Source organism: Crotalus tigris, unplaced genomic scaffold (genome assembly GCF_016545835.1).
Source record: "Crotalus tigris isolate CLP2741 ecotype Arizona unplaced genomic scaffold, ASM1654583v1 scf7180000019553.37968852642:3898890, whole genome shotgun sequence".
NCBI lineage: Eukaryota > Metazoa > Chordata > Lepidosauria > Squamata > Viperidae > Crotalus > Crotalus tigris.
Window position 1 is genome coordinate 1,891,718 of NW_024097591.1, and position 19,192 is coordinate 1,910,909.

Below are 19,192 nucleotides of genomic sequence, written 5' to 3' on the forward strand. Positions count from 1 at the left end.
AAAAAAAATTGGAAAAGAGGGTTGGGAGGAGAGAAGGAACAAGGCTGGCCCGGCTTCAACTGCACCAAAAGTCAGCTAGTGCTGGCAGAGGGAGAGAAAAACCAAACAAATAAATTGAAATGAAAGAAATAAACTCGATTTTTGTGTTCCTGGTTTCCTGCGGTTCATGGGCCGAGCAGATTCGGTTGGGTAGTTCGCTCCTGGAGGCGTAGACTCAGCAGATGTTAAAGCCCGGAGGGGGATATTTCTGCAGAAACCAGACCTGGAGTCCCAAAGGCAGCAGCCCTGTTTGCTGCACAAATTTTAGGAAGTTCTCGGTTTACAACTGACCGCTGATCTTCAAACGGCCTGCTTCCCTTCTGCTCAATTTGCCCCACCCAAACGGTGGAAACCGCAAGGAACAAAGCCCAGATTAAGCTGTGGTTTAGCCTAGATTGAGTAACAAGGAAACGGATTGAAAGGCCGGAGGATGAGTGAACATCATCGGCCCCGCGCTGGGTTTCCTAACGGGGCACTCCCCGTTCGAGTTTGACGCCTCTGAGACATCAAAAGTCAAAAGATGTGACTTTTGTGGGTTTTGCACCGCTGGTAGTGAATGGCTAGCAAATAATGTGGTGCACTTGAGTGTGTCAGGATCCCCTTTCTCCCTCTCCGCTGGCTCCCATTACAAAGAGAATCAGGTAGGCAGGTATACCTGAGTGGCAGGTGTGTCTGCTCCTTGGAATTTCTTAAAGAGGGAAAAAAAAGAGAATTTATTCTGTAGAATCTTAGGGCCAAGGCGCCCTCTAGTGGCTTAGATTGGAACAACAACTCTGTTCAAGCTTTTAAAAACCTCAATCAAAGCCCAACAGTTTAAAACTTTATTCATTCATTTATTTTTTAAGTTAACAATCTGGCCAAAGACATGGAAAAAGGAGGGGGAATGTCGCAAGGCTCCTACCCCATCAGACTCTCTGCCCATCCCCTAGGTCCGTTTCCAACCTAAGTCAGGGACTGCACAAGAGTTGCGAGCCAGCTCTTCGTGATGGTGTGGTTTCTCTCCTTGAAAAGCAAGATTCTAGTCCTCAGGGTGGACTCCAAAGTGCAGAAGGGGGCTGATTAAAATAAATTAAAAGAAACATTGGGGCTGGGGGGAGGATGGAGAGATAATCCACCCAGCCCAATTTGGTGAAGGCTCTACTGAGCCAACCTAGAGGGGTTTGTCATTGTGTTGTTGGATTTCGAACTCACAACTCACAAGCCATGCTTGGAGAGGAGGCTGTTTTGCCCAGTTTCCTTGCTAAAAGCTGCCTCAGGGTCTGAGAACGATCGCGGGCGATTTCACGGACTGCCGCCAAGCCCCCTAAAATTTGCCCTTTTAAAGTGTTTATTTCCTTAAACCCCCCCCCTTTCTTTTCGTGACCATAACACTGACACACAATCCAGCATTGCTCTCGTCACATGCTGGGAAGAACCGAGACAAAAAAAGCAAATAAAAATCCGGGCCCAAGAAAGAAGTTTGTTGAAAACAGGGTAAAAGAGGGGGGGGGGAGAGTTGTAAGGGATATATTCTACCAGGCACCATATTTTCACAAACACCTCGACACTTACAAAACAGCCCCTTTTTCAGAAACACAATCAAATCACCACCTTGTGTGTTTAAGCCATTACCTGCTCTGCACCTGTTGAACTTTCATTCAGGCTGCTTAGGAATTGGGAAGGATCGATCAATGTCAAATAACAGATAGTCCTTGATTTACAGCCACAATTGCAACCAGAATCATGGTTGTTATGAGTCGTATCTTTTGGGGGGGGGGCTGGGTCGTTAAGCGAGTCAGTGTTGTCCTTAAGCGAAACCAGATTCCCCCATGGATCTGGGTTATTGGAAGCCACTTGGGAAGGTCGCCGATAGGGATCACACGATCCCGGGGACCCGCAACCACTGTAAATGCAGGCACCCAAATTTTTATCACATAATCCCGGGGGACACTTTGGGGCTCCATTGCAGCCGTTAAGTCGAGGACTATCTGTATATTTTGACCCGGTTCTATTAAAAAAAAAACCCCAATTCTAATAACATGTCAGAATCTCCCACTTGAACTGCCTAAAAAGCAAAATGGGAAGTTGCCAAAATTAGGAAATGAGTTAGGGAGCGATTCACACAGAAGCGGTGAATTTGAGGAGCGTGACGAGGGACTTTAAAAAAGAAAAGAGAGAGAGAGAGAGATTAATTTAAAATTATGACTACATCAGAAGTACAGTGGACCGACTCTCCTACGGGTCAAGAGACAGAGGTCCAGAGACGAGGGCTCAGGATGGCCTTTTACAATCTTTTTTTATCTTTTTCAACACCAAAAGGAGGAAAGAGGCTATTCCAAACTCAGCCATGCTCCAAACAAGAATTTGGGGGTGGGGGGGTGTCATATTTGTCTTTTCTCAACTGAGATTCCTGCCCCGGACAGGGGCAAAAGGAGGACGGGGGGAAATCTGGATTTCCCCCGGATATTTAGGGGGTATACTGAAGAAGATAAGAAGAAAACAAAGAGATGGATATTTTAATATTTTTAAAAAATCCCTCTGTGGGGTAGCTGTGGGGTGGAAGCTGCTGTCAGTCCCCACAGCTCGGGTGGGTTTTTTTTTTTAAAGGGGGTGCTGGCTGGGAAAAGGGCACCCCCACCATCAGAATGAAAGACTCTTTTATCTGTTGGAAGTTTGCCTATCCACTAGAGGGCAGCATTGCTCAACAGATGCTCTGCCCTGTGCCTATCCCCGAAACCCTCTCTGCTCTATCGCTAGAGATATTTTTTCCATTTTTTTCCCCCCGCAAGCAGGGGTTGGAGAGGCTATCTGGACCACCCTTCTGAACCACCCCTCCCTCAAGGCTCTTCTGCTGGTTGATCCTCTCCCCGAACATGCTCAGAATCGGCCAACGGCAAGCTCAGTCCAGCTTGGAGAAGCCGCTGATGGTGACTTTCCGTTCCTGACGGTTGACCACCAGCTCTTGAAGGTGCAAGGCACCGCCCCCGATGAAGCAGAAGGCTGGGCAGACAGGACCCGAGCAGTCTACCCCACACTCCCAAAGGCTGCGGAAGGAGACGGCGTCGAAGAACGCCACTTTGCTGTGCTCGTAGTCGAGACAGATGCCGACGCGAGGAGGCAACGGCACGGTGGAGTTGCCGGGATCCCGCGAGGTCAGAGACACCCCGTGGGAGAGGAGGATCTTGCCCATGCCGATGGTCAGGAAGGCGAAGGGCGGAGAGGACTCCAGCGTGGTGTCTTCAGCCCCGCTGTCGTGGCCGCTATCCGGGTCGTACCTTAGCCAGGAAAACAACAACAACAAATACAGGTAGAAGAGAGATTCTTGGAAGGATAGCAAAATCTCCGTGAATTTTGACAGCCCCCCCCCAAAAAAGAGTAAAACCAATTACGGGTTAGTTAGTCCTTGACTTACGAGCCCAAACTTTCTCTTGCTAAACGAGACGGTTGTTAAGCAAGGCCTGACCCATTTTACGACCTCAAATGCCACGGTTATTAAGTTGCATTGCTGCAGCTGCTCAGTTAGTAACACTGTTATGAGGTGAAACCGGCTTCCCCATTGATTTTGCTTGTCAGAAGGTTGCAAAAGGGGATCACCTGACCCCGGGAGTCTGCAACTGTCATATGTACAAGCCAGTTTCCAAGTGTCTGAATTTTGATCAGGTGATCCCAATGGTCGTAAATGTGACAAACGGGCACTTTTTCAATCCAAATGGTCGCTAAATGAATTATTGTAAGTTGGGGGCTACATGTGGATCACAATTCTCTCTCCAAATTTCAATGGGGCCTGGAGATGCCACTCCAAAAATGCCGGTGTTCAGAGGAACTGGCCGTCCCTCATCTTTGGGGTAAAATGTTACCTCAATAAACTCCCTTTAAACGCCACTTTGCAAATGGAGCCCCCAATTTTTAGTCTCATCTCTGTCACAGTTCGACAACCCGCCCGTTTAATTTTCAACTCCTTCACCCAAAATGTGGTACCTTGACTCTACACTTTCTGGATTAAAGTTTTCTGTAAATTGGCCATTTTAAGCTGGCTGGGGGATTCTGGGAAGTGAAGTCTACCTGTCTTAAAAGTTGCCGAGTTGGAGAAACACCATTCTAGATCTTTGGAGATGTGACTTGAACAAGTTCTAAACTTAATTCCTTCTCCGTAGTTCCAAGCGATTGCTCACCTGGGGCTCACCACGTCTTGGGGCACCTGGAACCATTCCTGCAGCTTGCTCTCCAGCCCCACGCCCACCTTGACCAGATAGGAGCTGGGATCCACGCAACAGGCCCAGTAGCTGCGTCCTTGGGTGACCGCCACGTCGCCGATCACCAGGTCCACGGAAAGGTGGCAGCTGGTCATCAAACGCTCGGCGGCAAACAGCATGGGAAGACCAGGGACACTGCGGACCGCTCGCTGGTCCTTGCTGATGGCCAAGCGCTCTCGGTTGAAGCCCCACCGATTGTCCAGAAAGAAATTCAACACTTTGAAGAGAAAAGGGGACGGGCGAAGAAACCGAGGAACAAAGAATTAGAAAGAGCCTAAACCATAGGAGAACAGGGGCCGGCAGAATTAGGAAGAGCTTAAACCATATGAGTACTGGAGCCGGGAGAATTAGGAAGAGCCTAAATCGTAGGAGAACAGGAATTGGGAGAATTAGGAAGAGCCTAAATCATAGGAGAACTTCAATGTAGAAAGGACAAAGTACAGGAGAAACATCTGGAACAGCTGGGAAGACAATACCAACACCACAGGGGATGCAACGCAAATGTTTCTCCTGTGCTTTGTCCTTTCTACGTTGGAGTTCTTCTTAAATAGGGAGGAAAAGGAGAGAAGTGTTTACCAGGTGCAGGAGGCGTACGCAAGTAGATATCCTCGCTGTAGTCTCCAAAGCCAGCTTTGTTGTATCCTCGGACGCGCAGCACGTAAACGCTATCGGTGTCCACGTACTCCACAATGGCGCTCGTGCCTCGCACTTCTTCCCGTCGCTGCCACAGTTTGAGCGCCTTGCCCTTGGGCTCGGCCCGCCGGAACTCCACCGTGTAGTGCCAGGCGGCTGGAGAGTGCTGCGGCAGGCGCCAGCAGAGGAAAATCTGGTCATAGGCATAGGTCCGCTGCGTGTCAATCACAGGAGCCTCCGGTGCTGCAACGGGAGAGGAGAGAGGGGAAGGCGCGCGACGTCAGACCGCTGCAGCACGGCGTAGCCGAACGCTCTCCGGACTGACCGCAGACGACCAGTACGAGGTGCCGAAGGCGGAGAAGAGACGGGCAAGAATCGGGGAGAGAGGCAAGCTGCTGAGAAGAATCCGGGGGGCGCAAGAGAGACTGAGTGCAAGTCGGGGGGAAATCAGGGGAAGAGGTGAAAGAGGGAAGAGAGACGGGGATTGAGAGAAACAAGAGAATGGTGCAAGGAGACGGGAGGAGAGATGCTAAAAAGGAAAGGAATCTGATTTGAGAGACCATCAAAACTAATCAAAATTAAGCTGTTGGCTCCAACACGGTTCCCATAGGGAACCAGGATTCCCACCATCTACCGGACACCCTGTTAGCTCTTGTTTTGTTCCAAATACATTCATTCCAGAGCTAAGGGTAGTCCTCGGCTTACAACAGTTCATGTAGTGACCGTTGGAAGTTATAACGGCACTGAAAAGAATGGTTAACTACCATTTTTCATGCATATATATTTGATGCTTTATTTAAACTAAATTTGTCTATTGCACGACCTCTGTAGGTGCCGTACGCTAAACAAATGAACAACAAATAAGCAGTGAATTACAGGAAATCAGCCAGGTGCTTTTAGAAGCAACTGGTGATGATTAGAAGTAAGCTTGTTTTTGTATTTAGGGGTGCCTTTGCTCTGCCCTCTGATTATATCTGCAAATAACTAAAGGCTTTGGAACTCACCCCGTAAAGAAGGAACAGAGGCTCTGTTGAACTACAAGTCCCATCATGCAACCCTAGCATGGCCCTGCCTGCCAAGAGAATAATGGGTACTGCTGGCCTACATTTATAAAGAGCATCAGGTTGAGAAAAGCAAGTCTTGAAGACATCAATATTAAAGACGCTATAGCAAAAAAAAGACATGGGGTTTTTTTTTGTGCCAGCCACCTGTTTGTGCCCACTCCCTGATACTCCATTCCATCTTTTTTGATCCTATCTAACCTCGCTTTGCCTTCTTTTGGGGACTCCACAGTCAGTTGTCAAGATCTCTTAAGCGATTAACTGGCCTCCTCCATAAACACACCTTCCATTCTAACCCATTTCCCAGCCAGGTTTAGTCCAAACGATCTGGGATACCAAAATTTCAACTGAATAAGCCATCTTATTTGCAAAACTTAGGGAGAGGCCACCGAAGCAGAGAGGTCTCTAGAACGCTCTCTGTCACCCACTCTTGGTGCAAATGAGCCTTCCAGCATTCTAGTCCTCAAGGGAAGCTCTTTCAGCCTTCAGGAGGACTAGAATGCTGTATTTCAACCAGGGGTTTGAAATAATAGATCAGAAGGTCCCCAAACCAGGTCAGAGGATGGCAGAGGAGGCAGGACGGATGCATGGAAGGGCAGGAGGCGGTCCATGGGGCTGGGGAGAAGAAAAAAGAAGGGGGAAGACTCAGGGAAGGATGGGAACAGTGGAGTGGGATGTGACTTGCCTCAGTTTACCGCGGCGATGCCTCAGCAGCAGACACAGCCTATAAACAAAGAGAGGTAAAGCAAAGGGGTCAACAGCCACGCAGCTGGCAGGACCGGGCTGTGGGGTGGGCAGCCTTCAACGCGGCGGGAAAACCGAAATTAAACCCTGGCTCCAAGGTGGTTCCCGTAGGTCTCAAAATAACCAGGATTCCCATGGTCTACTGGACGCCTTGAACGTGATCCTTTTGTCCTAAATCCATCCGTTCCAAAAAACTACAGCTGCTCCTCAATTTGTAATGATTCACTTAGCGACCGTTATAACGGCACTGGAAAAAAAGGCAACCGGTTTTTCAGGCTTACGACCGTTACGGCAGCCCCCGGCGATCCGAAATTCAGACGCTTGGCAACTTGACTCGTATTTAGGACGGTTGCAGTGTGTGTGTGTGTGTGTGTGTGTGTGTGTGTGTGTGTGTGTGTGTGTGATGTGATCCCCTTTGACAACCTTCAGACGTGCAAAGTCAATGGGGGAAGTCAGGTTACGAACGGATGGGTCAACAGGCCAAGCACCTCGCAGAATTGCGCCGGGGGGGGGAGCGGGCTCCCTGTTTCAAACTTTGGGCTGGCTGTGGATTATGGAGGGTGGCTGGGCCAGGGGAAAAGAGGGAAGCTGTCTGGGGCAAAGAGACAATTGAGATAACACAAGCGATGGGAATCAAAGCCTCCAAAACCATCTCAGGTGCTTCCGTCTGCAGGTGGGGGATAGGTAGGGAGAAGGATGGGGGGGGGGTAAGGAGGAGATGGGTCCAGGGCATCCCCGACCCAGCCAAGGTGGACTCACCACCACGCCGACGGTTCCAAGCTCCAGGGTCTTTCCGCTCTTCAACAGGTCATGCAGACACAAACACAACACAAACACAACACAGCATATGCCCCGAGGGGCTCACAGCACAGTACTGGCATTCCTGTTGCGGGAAATTCTGAGATATTAAGATCTTTGGATGCGTGTTTCTCAAGGTGGACTTCAACTCCCAGAATCCCCCAGCCAGCCTGATTTAAGAAGGGTGGACTTCAACTCCCAGAATTCCCCAGCTAGCATGCTTTAAGACATGTGGACTTCAGCTCCCAGAATTCCCCATCCAGCTTAATTTAAAATTGGTGGACTTCAACTCCCAGAATTCACCAGCCATCCCTGCTGGCTGGGGAATTCTGGGAGTCAAAATTCACCCATCGTAAAGTTGCCAAAGTTGAGACACACTAATCTACAGGGACTTACAATCCTGTGCAAAGCAGTCTGAAACTATATTGGCAACAACTGGCACACCTGCCATTTACAAGTCACCCTTGTTTAGCAACCAAAATGGGAGCCAACGACACAGCCGTTAAACGAGGCAGTCCCTAAGTAGCACCTCGACCGTATTTTGTTTCGCTTTACAGACCTGCCAAGGTCGTCATTGTGAGAACTGATTGCAAAGTTACTTTTTTGGGGAATACATGAAAAGATCCAATTTTGTCGTAGCTGGAAGGAAGAATTTTTTCTGCCTCCCAAAGCAGGCCAGTCTCAAAAAAATCAGCTTTCTACGCACCTTTAATAAAAATGAGGTCTGTAAGCAGCTTTATTTCTCGGCTCACGTCCACCTGGAATTGGCTGAAGGAGGCGCTGGCCGCTGGCCGGAACGCCTGGAGGGAATCGGTCGCTCTGAGGATCCTGTCGCAGGACGGAGCAAACAAGACAGAAGCAGAGAGAATCAGATAAGGGGAGAAAAAAAAACCTCTGAGCATAGATCAACCACCACCGCTTCCTTGATTGCAACGGACATAAACGTGCATATATATTAAAGAGAATAATAGAATAATAACAAAATATTCTGAAATTTGGATGTTCCTTGACCCTAGTGCTGATTACTTAGGAAAATATATTTTCTCTCTTCTCTGTGGCTCTTGCTTAATTTACTCCTGCTAGAGCAGGTACAGCCAGCGGTGTGTCTACCAGGGATACTTGCAGATGGGAGGGAAGGAAAAAAGAAAGAAAGAAAGAAAGAAAGAAAGAAAGAAAGAAAGAAAGAAAGAAAGAAAGGGAGAGAGAGAGAGAGAGAGAGAGAGAGAGAGAGAGAGAAAGAAAGAAAGAAAGAAAGAAAGAAAGAAAGAAAGAAAGAAAGAGGGAGGGAAGGAGGGAGGGAGGGAGGGAGGGAAGAAGGAAGGAAGGAAGGAAGGAAGGAAGGAAGGAAGGAAGGAAATAAAAATGACAAAGAAGGGAGGGAGAGAGGGAAGTAAGGAAGGAAGGAAGGAAGGAAGGAAGGAAGGAAAGAAAGCAGAATTACAGAGTAACAGGATTGGAAGGGACCTTGGAGGTCTTCTAGTCCAACCCCCTGCTCAGGCAGGAAACTCATCAAACTCAGGTCTGCCTCGACTTACAACAGCCATGAGGGACAGTGGAATCAGATGGTCGTTAAGCGAATCACAGCGTCGTTCCGTGAATCCAGCCAATGAGTATTTTTGGGTTTGGCCTGTTTTTCAGAGAAACGCACCTGTGATGCAGCTGCTTGGCGGCCTGGACAAAACACGGCTGGTCCGTTTCCTTCAAGATCTCCTGGGAGTAGCCCACCATGCCCGAATTCTCCAGCATGGCCTGGTGTTCCTGCAGCTGGCCTTGCAGGCGAGCGACCCGGTCTTGGCGACAATTTTCAATAGCGTTAAGCAGAGCGGCTCGCTTCTCGTCCACCAGGCTGCTCAAATTGTTCATCAGCCGATTGACCTCTTCCTTGGCCTGGGTGCCGTTCACCTGCAAGACAAGGGCCGATTATGAGACAAGCCAGGTGCCACCACGGAGGGCCTTCCTCCCTCCCTCCCTCCCTCTGCGCCAGCATTTTGCTCCTAAAATGTCAGAATAGAATAGAATCAACAGAGCTGGAAGGGACTGTGGAGGTCTTCTAGTCCAACCCTCTGCTCAAGCAGGAAAATTCTACACAGGTCCCTTCCAACATCATCATCATTATTATTATTATTGATCATCGCACAGTCAGCCAGATGTTCAGACTGGATTTGGCATTTTGTCTACCTATCGAGTCCTTACCCAGGACCTGGGATAGGCAGATGTGGATGTTTGATGGTATTATTATTATTATTATTATTATTATTATTATTATTATTATTATTATTAGGCTCGAGAGAACACAAATTTGTACAACGTCATACTGTATTTGCTTTGGGGACAAATTTGTTAAACCTCTTCGTTCTCCTGAATTACAACCCATTATTTTACAGACAAAGGATGGGGAAGCAGGGAAGGAAGTGCCAAATTGGTGTCCCCAATTTTTCTCATTGTTTGGGCCTGGCGTCAACCTCAACAGAAGAACGACAAAAGTAACATTACCTCCGCAAGCCGAAGAGTCTCTTCCAATTCGTTGATTTGAGCCTGAACTGTGTCTTGATTGCTCAGGATATAAGCTATGCTTTTGGTCAGCTTTTCCTGGGAGCGAGAAAAATACGGTGAAGCAACGGGGCGGAGGGTGCGATCCTACAGGGCCCCGATCATTGTCAGTCGCTAAAACCCAAGAAAGATCCCTTTGTGATTCTTCCAAGGAGGTTTATTTATTGTTCCTCACCCAAAGACAGAATCTTGACAGACTAAAGCACGCTAACATACTGATAAAAGCCCATTTTCTGGGAACTGTTGAGGAGGAGCTGTCTTCGCCCTCTCTCTCATACACTAACTCTCTGAACGGAGTCGTTTTTTTGCTCCTCTGGAATTCAATCCCTCTCTTGAGAACCATCTCAAGATCCTCATTTGGCAAAATATAATTATATTTTGCGTCAAAGTCAATGACTTGCAAAGAAAAAAACGGGAGATTTGTCTATTTTATCACAGAGGAAATTTTCGTTTTCGTTGCCCAGAAAAACAGGAGATGTGTTCCCATAATCCACTCCAGGCCTCAAAGACCATCCTGAGTGCAGTATGAACCCCGAGCAGCTTTCCTTCCTAAAGTCATCAAGCCAAGATGGTTTTTATTTTTTTATTTTTATTTTTAAATTGTGTTTCTCCTTGGTTGGCCAATCAACTTCAAGGGCTTGGAGATGGGAAAGAAAAAAGAAAAGAAACGGACAACTTTCTAAAAAAATCTCACCTTGAGTGCCTGGTAGGCGCTGAGCACAGGTGTGATTTTATGACTTGTGTGCGTGCGACGAACTCGGCACAACTGGCACACCAAACGCTGGCAGGTTTTGCAATAATGCGTCACCTCTTCCCGGTGTTCGGGGCACATCAGACCCTGCAGAGGAGACAAAAACAAAGCCGGCTGGAGCGCTTCGCAACCAGGACGGACCCACAACGTGCGCAGGGGAAGATCAGGGGGCAAAAAAAAGGAAGCCAGTTATCACAGGGAGTCCTCGTTTAGCGACTGCGCTCTACGGCAATCGGCGGAAGCTACAACACAGATGAAAATTTGGCGACCAGTCCTCGCGTTTGTGACCTTCGCGGGTCTGCGAAGCAAAGGGAAACGGGAGGAAGATTGTCCGTTGTGCTTTCCCTTCTCTGGTTGCGGTCACTAAATGAGGAGGCCTGTATGATCTTACTGCTTTGAGCTCCCGAGCACAAGATAGGATAAGAATCTAAGAAATAAAAACATGAAGGTGGTCTTCAAATCCAAGAGATGAAATCATGAATGTAGTCTTCAAATCTAAGAAACGAAAACACGAACGTTTCCTTCCAAACCAAGAAACAAAAACGGAAGACAGTTGGAAGGGACCTTGGAGGTCATCTAGTCTTCAGTTAAAGAAATTAGGGGGCACCTTTTGAGCCCTGGAAAGGAAGAGGGGAGCCTTACTTTGGGACGGAAGGTGAGAGTCGGAGGGATGGGTTCGTGCTGGGCTTTCTGCGTCCCCCACGGGTGATAAAGTTTGAAGCACTCGTTGCAAAAGCTGGATCGGCACTCGGTACAGCCCTTGGTGGCCTCCAGCTGCGGCGGCTTGCAGAACTGGCACATGATGGCCGCGTTGACGTTGATGGTGTGGCGGTAACGCTCCACCACCCGCTCCAGAGTCAAGTTCCGGAAGAGACTGGCCAAACCTCGCTCGCCCAGGTCCACGTCTCGCTGGCACAGCGGGCACGGAAAGAGGACGCTCTGGGGGTGCAAGACGCCCCCTCGTTTCCGGCCGGGATATGTGCCAAAACCTGGCCGGAAGGAGAGACATGGGGGACATCATTACAAAGGAGAAATAAATTCTTAATGTTATTTCGGAGAGAGAGAGAGAAAAAAGGAGAGCTGCCATAGGCAGGAGCAGTCTATCTCTAAGTATACCCGGATGGAAAGATTTGTTCTCTCTCTCAAAAGCTCTGCCTTTTCTTGCTGGTTCTGGGATTCCTGTCCGAACCGGGATTGTCTGCCCTCAAGAGGGTGTTGACCCTCCGCAACTATTATAAAGCCCAGTCCTCTACTTACGACAGTCTGCTTAGTGACCGTTTGAAGTTAGAACGGCACTGGGGGGAAAAAGTGACTCAGGAACCGTTTTTCACGCTTACGACACGGCAGCATCCCCGGGGTCAAAATTCAGACGCTCGGCAACCGACTCGTATTTATGACGGTCGCCGTGTCCCCGGGATCCCGCTTTGGCGTCCTTCAGGCCCGCAAAAATCAACGGGGGAGACCAGATTGTGACTGACTTGACCGTAGCAGTTGATTCGTTTAACCACCGCAGCAAAGCGGGGCAAAACTCACTGCACGGCCGTCTCGCTTAGCGATGGAAATTTTGGCCCGAAAGATCCAATCACCCAAAATCTCAAACAGATACCTGATTTCAGGAGCCGATCCAGGCGCTCCGGTTTTGGCACGATCCGGCGTCCTAAGCGTGGACTCCGCGTGACTGGCGTGGACGCCGGAGATGTGGGCTCCGAGTTCGGGTCCGGACAGATGTAACCCTGCTGGAGCAGGACTTCGGTGGCGCAAATGTGGCAAACGCTGTGCATGCACGGCAAAACCAGGGGCTGCTTATACATCTCTTTGCAAAGCGGACACAGCAGTTCCCTCTCCATGTTTTTCATGCTGGTCTGCAGAAAAGGAGAAGGGAAAAAACAAAAAAAGGAAGGGGGAGGAAGGGGGGGAATGAGGGAGAAGCCAGGTTGGAAAAACAAAACAACAACGCGAAAGCCGTTTCTGCAAATAACGGTCTATTTTGGCCACCTCGTCACGAGATCGGATCGGCCGTCGGGGATCTTTGTCCATGTTATTCCACCTTTATTATTTATTACGAGGAACTCAAGGTGGTTAACTTATTCAACACGCCCTCCTCCTCCTCCTCCTCCTTCTGTTTTCCCCAAAACAACGATCTTGTGAGGTGGGTTGGGCTGAGACTTATTTGCTGAAGTTCATCCAGCTGGCTTTCACAGCTAAGGTGGGACTAGAATTCACCGTCTCCTGTTGATTGACCCAAAGTTGCCTAAATGGCTTCCATGCCTAAGGCAGGACTAGAACTCGCCGTCTCCTGCTTTCTAGCCTTGTCCATTCAATTGACAACACATCAGCTACCGAGGACGATGGGGCTTGCAATCCAGAAGCCCCTCAGACATTGGCTGGAGCTGAATCCCCCCCCCATAAATCTAACAAAATAATCAAGACTCCATCCTGGCTTGCTAAGAATAACCCCGGCCTGTTTTACAGCTCAAGAGAGTGTTTCTGAGGCTCGCAGCCAATCAATCAGAAAAAAAGAGAGATTTCCCCCCCCCCATAAAAGAACTTGGCCAGCCAAGAAGCCTCAGCAGAACTCCTAAGCCAGGCAGTCTTAGGAGAACTTCCCTGTCCAGGGGCAATCTATCTGCAAAACCAGGTTCAGATGGATTCCAGCTTGAGCAGAATGAGAGAGAGAGAGAGATTCCCCCCCCCCAAAGATCTAAAAATGATTTTCTCCTTGCTCCCACCTGGGATCTGTCTAGGATTAGGGGCTCTTTCTATGCCCGCTGACCCCAGTCTCTTAATTTCCCCCCATCGCCATGCATGGAAAGATCCCCCCCCCTTCCCAAGCAGTTTGGCTAACTGCCCGGTCTCTGCTGTCTGCCGTGAACCCTTCAAGGGCATCCATTCCTGGATCCTCCTGCCCTCCCCCCCAGGGTCTCCCCATGCTCAGCGCATCTGTAGCCACGTGAGACCCCCACCGACATGGACCCACTGCCCATCCGGTGCCAGGGGCTCCAAGTTTCCAACTGGAGCAAATTTCCCCCCATCCTATTTAGGTGGAAAAGGGCCGGCCAAGCCCCGCCCACTCCTCCGTGGCCCATCTTCCAAAGCCAGGCTGGGAAGCATGGGCGTCCCCTCTTGGATGGGGAAGGGGGAGGGTGGGGAAGGGGGTCTTACCTTGCCTGCCCTCTGCCGGGGTGCCATTTCCTTCCTTGACAACAGCAGGCGGGGGGGGGGGGGGGAAAGAGGACAAAGCCGGGAGGGAGGGAAGGAGCGAGGCTGGACCACGGCCTGGGAAGCAGGCGGGAGGAGGTTACCATGGCGACGGCGGCTGTGCTCGGATGCTCACAGCATCCTTGCTTTGCCCCGGAGGGAGAAGGAAGAAAAGCACCCAGGGAAAACGGGGAAAAAGGAGGGGGGCGGAATCAGGAGGTTGCCCACAGTTGGGGGGGGCCGCGGCCAACACCCACCTGGAGGGGGGGAGGACAAGTGGGGTTTTTTTGTTGTTTTTTTAAAGGGGAAGAAGCATCGCCCGCACTTTCGGAGACAATAGCGGAGGTGTTTCTCTCGCCCCCCTCCCCGCGCCGTAGGTACCCCAGAGCCCCCCCCCACCTTTCCACTCCACCCCTCCCCCATCCTGTCCTGTATGGCACAGAGGGATGGGGAGCATCCCCTTTCTGCGTGGCGGCAGCCGCCCCGGTTTTTGTGCAGCGTCCCCCCCCTCCCATCCACCCATTCATCCATCCTTCTATCCATCCGACACCACCCCTCCCCAGCCCCTTCTCACGCTTATCCGGACGAGGGCGTCCATGATCGAAGTAAAGGAGTGGAGGTCGTCGCCCTCGGCCATGTCTCCCGGGGATGTGGGACGGGGATGCTCCCAGTGTGTCCCCCCCTCCCCCTCCCGCACAGCGCCTGCGAACGCCTCGGTCTATTGCAGCTGGGACTGAGCGGTGGGGGGGGAGGATGGGAGGAAGGGGGAGTGCGCATGCTCGGGGGAAACTCAACCCAACAGGGCTCCCCCCGCCCAGCCACCCCCACCTTAAGGAGGGGGGAAATGCTTTGCATGGGGGTCTGCATCGCGGTTGCTGGAAGCGGATGAGCCCTGGGGATTTGCAAGTGACCAGGGGATGGGGGGGGGTCACCCAAGCCGGGGTTCTGCATCAGGGTGAGCCCCGGGAGCCGTCTGCACAAGATCAGAGGCTGTCTTGCCCAGCTGGGCATGCCGAGCCCCGGTGGAAAGGGCGCCTCTGAGCCTACGCAGAGTGCCTCTCCGCTTCTGCAGGGCAGAGGGGGAAGACGAGCTTGCAAATGATTGCAAAAGCGATTCCTATAATTTTTTTTTATCATTTCCCCCCCCCCCCCAATCTTTGCCAAAGCGAGGGGCGGATCTCGAACCCGCGAAAGGATTTCACGCTTCGCTTTGTTCGAAGCCTCGGGCAAGGGAGAGGCTTGCGGCTGCGCGCGCCCCCTAGCGGCGGGCCGGTGAAAAAGGCACTCCCGCCTATTGACGAGGCAAGGCTATGACTGCGCATGTACCAAGGCGCTCACTCGGTCTCCTTTTGTGCGCAGGCGCGGAAAGAAAAAGTACACGTCGGCGCTCAGCCCCGCGCGTGCGCACTGAGGAGCTTCGGCGTGGTTGGAAGAGGCTCTTCTCGGCGGCGCATGCGCACGGCAGGCAGACGCTCTGGTTCAAACGGAGGAGGGCTCGTTGGCTCGGCGGACGGAACGGGGGCGTCGCGCTGCGCATTATGGGTAACGTGGTCTCTGGGAAGGGAGAGATGGGCATCGGATCCCCCCCCCACAAGGGCATCCTGGGTAATGTGGCACGGTGGGTAAGGCAAGACAAATGAGAGGCCAGTTCATTACACAGAATCCCCCCAAACTGTGTTGGACTACAAGACCCATCGTTCCCAAACAGCTTCCCTGGGCATAAACACTACTTGTGTCATTGTGTGTTTGCTCTCATACTAAAGAGCACAAGGGAATTATGGGCACAAGGGAATTATGGGTAAAAAGGGGCATTGTGGAGGGAATTATGGGTAAAGGGCATTATAGATGGAGAGAATTAAAGGTAAAGAAGCATAGATGGAGGGAATTATGGGTAAAGGGCATTATAGATGGAACTATGGGTAAAAGGGCATTGTGGATGGAGGGAATTATGGGTAAAGAGGCATTGTGGATGGAGGGAATTATGGATACAGGCATTGTGGATGGAATTATAGGTAAAGAAGCATTATAGATGGAGGGAATTACGGGTAAAGGAGCATTATAGATGGAATTATGGGTAAAGGAGCATTATAGATGGAGGGAATTATAGGTAAAGAAGCATTATAGATGGAGGGAATTATGGGTAAAGGGCATTATAGATGGAGAGGATTATGGGCAAAGGAGCATTGTGGGCAGAAGTCCATTGTGACTTTCACAAATAGAAGACTTAACATTTAAACGTATCTTAGCATTTTCCAAGTTGTACATGTTATATTTCTGACCTGTTTTGCTGAAGGTCGAACGAACCCCGCTTTACGCCCAGGAACGGCCTTGCTAAGCTTCCTTCTACATCCCGCCTTCATCCTTTTTACAAACCATTTCCCGTCTGCCAGGCGCTCCGGCAAAGCTGCCTCCCACCCACCAGCCTGACCCCAGGATGCAAGAATCCCCCCCTCCTCCTGCAGCAGCTTTCCAACCCTGGATAAGCCAGGAGGCATTCCTCAAACAAACCATCATTGGCTGGAACTTGCCCCCCTCCAGGGAGCAAATCAAGGAGCCCCCCCTGACCCTTTTGGGACCCTCTGCTGATGACCGCATCGTCTCGCCGGCCACCGTGACCGTCTCTCTCTCTCTCTCTCTCTCTCTTTCCAGCCGTCAGCACGGGAATATCGCTGGTCCTTTCCGCCCTCTTATCCTTGCTGCTGTTCACCGGGATGCAGATGTACAGCCGCCACCTGGCCTCCAGCGAATGGCTGACCATCCAAGGGGGTCTTTTGGGTTCTGCCCTCTTCATTTTTTCCTTAACTGTATCCTTCCGGGCCCTGTGTGTGCTTGGGCACATCTGTGTGTGTTTGTCTCCCCCAAGGGAGACGGCTGAAATAAAAACAGGCCTTTCCAAACTTTTCCCAAGGATGGGGAGGGGCAGAGGTGAACATCTGGGTTAAGATGATTGCAAAATAGGCCCTGCCTTTCCTACGGTTGTCGTCCTTGACCCCCTGGACCCACGCAAGGCCTTCAACAACCTCGAAAGCCTGATTTTTGGCAAAGGGTTCCAGGCAAAGATCTTTCCTGAAAGTGAGTCAAATGCAGACGGGGTGGGTGCTTTGGGGGAGCTGAATGGATTATCCTGATTTTTACCTGGATTTTGTTTTTTTTTTTTTGTTTTCCTCCCACACCATCTACAGTTATTTCCTGCCTCCTGCTGGCTCTGTTTGCATCAGGACTGATTCACCGTGTGTGTGTCACTACTTGGTAAGGACAGAGGTGGGCTGGGGGGGGGGGAGAGGCAGAGAGAGAGAGAAAGAGATTAAATTGGGGAGGGGGGTGAATTAAACTTTATAATGCCTTGGTAAGACCACACTTGGAAGACTGTGTCCAGTTTTGGAGGGCCGCGAGGCTAAAACATACGAGGAGCGGTTGCAGGAATTGGGTATATCTGGTTTAGTGAAAAGAAGGACTAGGGGGGACATGATAGCAATGTTCCAGTATTTGAGGGGCTGCCCCAAAGAAGAGGGAGTCAAGCTCTTCTCCAAAGCGCCAGAAGGCAGGAGAAGAAGCAACGGATAGAAACTAATTGAGGGAACCAAGAAGTAAGGAGGAATCTTTTGACAGTGAGAAAAATTGATCAGTGGAACAGCTTGCCACCAGAAATTGCTGCCTCACTAGAGATTTTTAAGAAGAGATTGGACAGCCATTTGTCTGGGGTTGGACTAGATGACCTCCAAGGTCCCTTCCAACTCTGTTATTCTGTTCTGTTCATCCAGACACGAATCCTCAATCCAAACAATTCTGGCTAAGGGGTGGTCTGGATTTCAGCGCCTCTGGGAAAGCGTCTGGCTTGAAGTCTGGAGAAAGAGATTTGTGCGTTTTGGAAGAGCAGCTGAATATTATCAGCATAGCTTAACTATGACGGGGGAGTCTAAAAAAGGCAGGGGGGGGGAACTTGGCCCACCTCTAAGGCAATTAAAGGAGTTTAAAAGAATCCCACCTGGATAAGGAATGTGAGCCAAAGAAAAATCCTAGTTTAAAAAAAAACAAAAAACTTTGAAAGGCCTTGTTGGGAGGAAGAGATGGAGGGAGAGAAAGGAGAAAGATAAGCAGAGGAAGAAAGGAAGGAAGGGAAGGAAATTGGAGAAGGAGGGAGGGAGGGATAGATAGGTAGATGGGAAAGGAAAGGAAGGAGAAGAAAGATAAGAGGAAGGAAGGAAGGAAGGGAAAGAAAAAGAGAAAGAAGTAGAGGAAGGAGAAAAAACGGAAGGAAGAAAAGAGGAAGGGAAGCAGATAAGGAAAGGAAACAAGGGAAGAGAGGAAGGATGGGAGGGGAGGGGAAGGAAGAAGAAGAAAGAAAAAATAGAAGGAAAGGGAGAGAAAAAGTAGAGGAAGGAAGGACAAAGAAAAAAGACAAGGAAGAAAAGCAGATAACATTAGGAAACAAGCGGAAGGAAGGAAGGAAGGAAGGAAGGAAGGAAGGAAGGACAGATATCTATCTATCTATCCACCTTCTGCCCACCCTCCTCTTAATCAAATGGTCTTTTGTCCCTGGATGCTGATAATAGCAATAAATCCCTTTTAATTTTCAAGCGGTCCTTGGCCTGTGTGTGGCTGCAGGGAACAATCCTAACCTGAGCATCTTCGCTGTTCTCTCTCCCCCTGCAGCTTGATCTTCTCCCTGATCGCCCTCTACTACATCCAGAAGATCTCCTCCACCCTCTACCAAATGGCCACCCCCGTCTCCGTGCCCGCCAAGACGGTCAGCAAGAGCCGGAAGAGGAATTGACAATGGGACATTCGCCCCCTCGCCCTCCAAGGGGCACAAATACGCCCTCGATAAAATTCAATAAACCTCTTTTTTTTATAGCGAAAACAGCAACCAGAGTGGTGGTTTTTTTTTTTACAACTTTGAGTCGTCTTGCCTTCTTATTGCCAGCTTTTCGTGAGCGCTTTGCAAAATTTAGTAGATTTCCCAAGTGTTTATCTTATTTATCATCTGCAATTGGGCAGTGACTCCATAGAAGATGGAAAATTAGAAATCACGATTAGACTATGACGATACTTGGGACGAAGTATCCTATTTTTTATACATTATATTTATCTCCTGGCCTCTCAAGATGGTGTGTGTGTTTGTATGCGTGTGTGTGTGTCCCCTGATTTTTCCCCCTATTCATTGTAGGCTTGATGGAGAGAGAAAG

General features: G+C 50.0%; 2 protein-coding genes across 3 annotated transcripts; one reads left to right on the top strand and one right to left on the bottom strand.

Annotated features, from left to right (window-relative positions):
• Window positions 1-837: 837 nt before the first annotated feature.
• TRIM46 (tripartite motif containing 46) lies at window positions 838-14,760 on the bottom strand. 2 transcript variants are annotated; one of them, XM_039363416.1, is made up of 10 exons: window positions 14,581-14,760; window positions 12,415-12,670; window positions 11,451-11,797; window positions 10,752-10,895; window positions 10,001-10,096; window positions 9,156-9,409; window positions 8,214-8,335; window positions 4,848-5,147; window positions 4,191-4,488; window positions 838-3,293 (listed from the first exon to the last, which is right to left on the bottom strand). In XM_039363416.1, the coding sequence occupies exons 1-10, from the start codon at window positions 14,641-14,643 to the stop codon at window positions 2,918-2,920; spliced, it is 2,256 nt and encodes a 751-aa protein (XP_039219350.1). In that variant the 5' UTR covers window positions 14,644-14,760; the 3' UTR covers window positions 838-2,917. The 2 variants fall into 2 exon arrangements, with proteins under 2 accessions (XP_039219350.1, XP_039219351.1); XM_039363417.1 differs by lacking the exon at window positions 14,581-14,760 and adding an exon at window positions 13,971-14,318.
• A 630-nt stretch (window positions 14,761-15,390) lies between these two features.
• Window positions 15,391-18,873, top strand: KRTCAP2 (keratinocyte associated protein 2). The gene is made up of 5 exons (XM_039363418.1): window positions 15,391-15,548; window positions 16,656-16,810; window positions 17,015-17,078; window positions 17,189-17,255; window positions 18,660-18,873. The coding sequence occupies exons 1-5, from the start codon at window positions 15,545-15,547 to the stop codon at window positions 18,778-18,780; spliced, it is 411 nt and encodes a 136-aa protein (XP_039219352.1). The 5' UTR covers window positions 15,391-15,544; the 3' UTR covers window positions 18,781-18,873.
• Window positions 18,874-19,192: the final 319 nt, after the last annotated feature.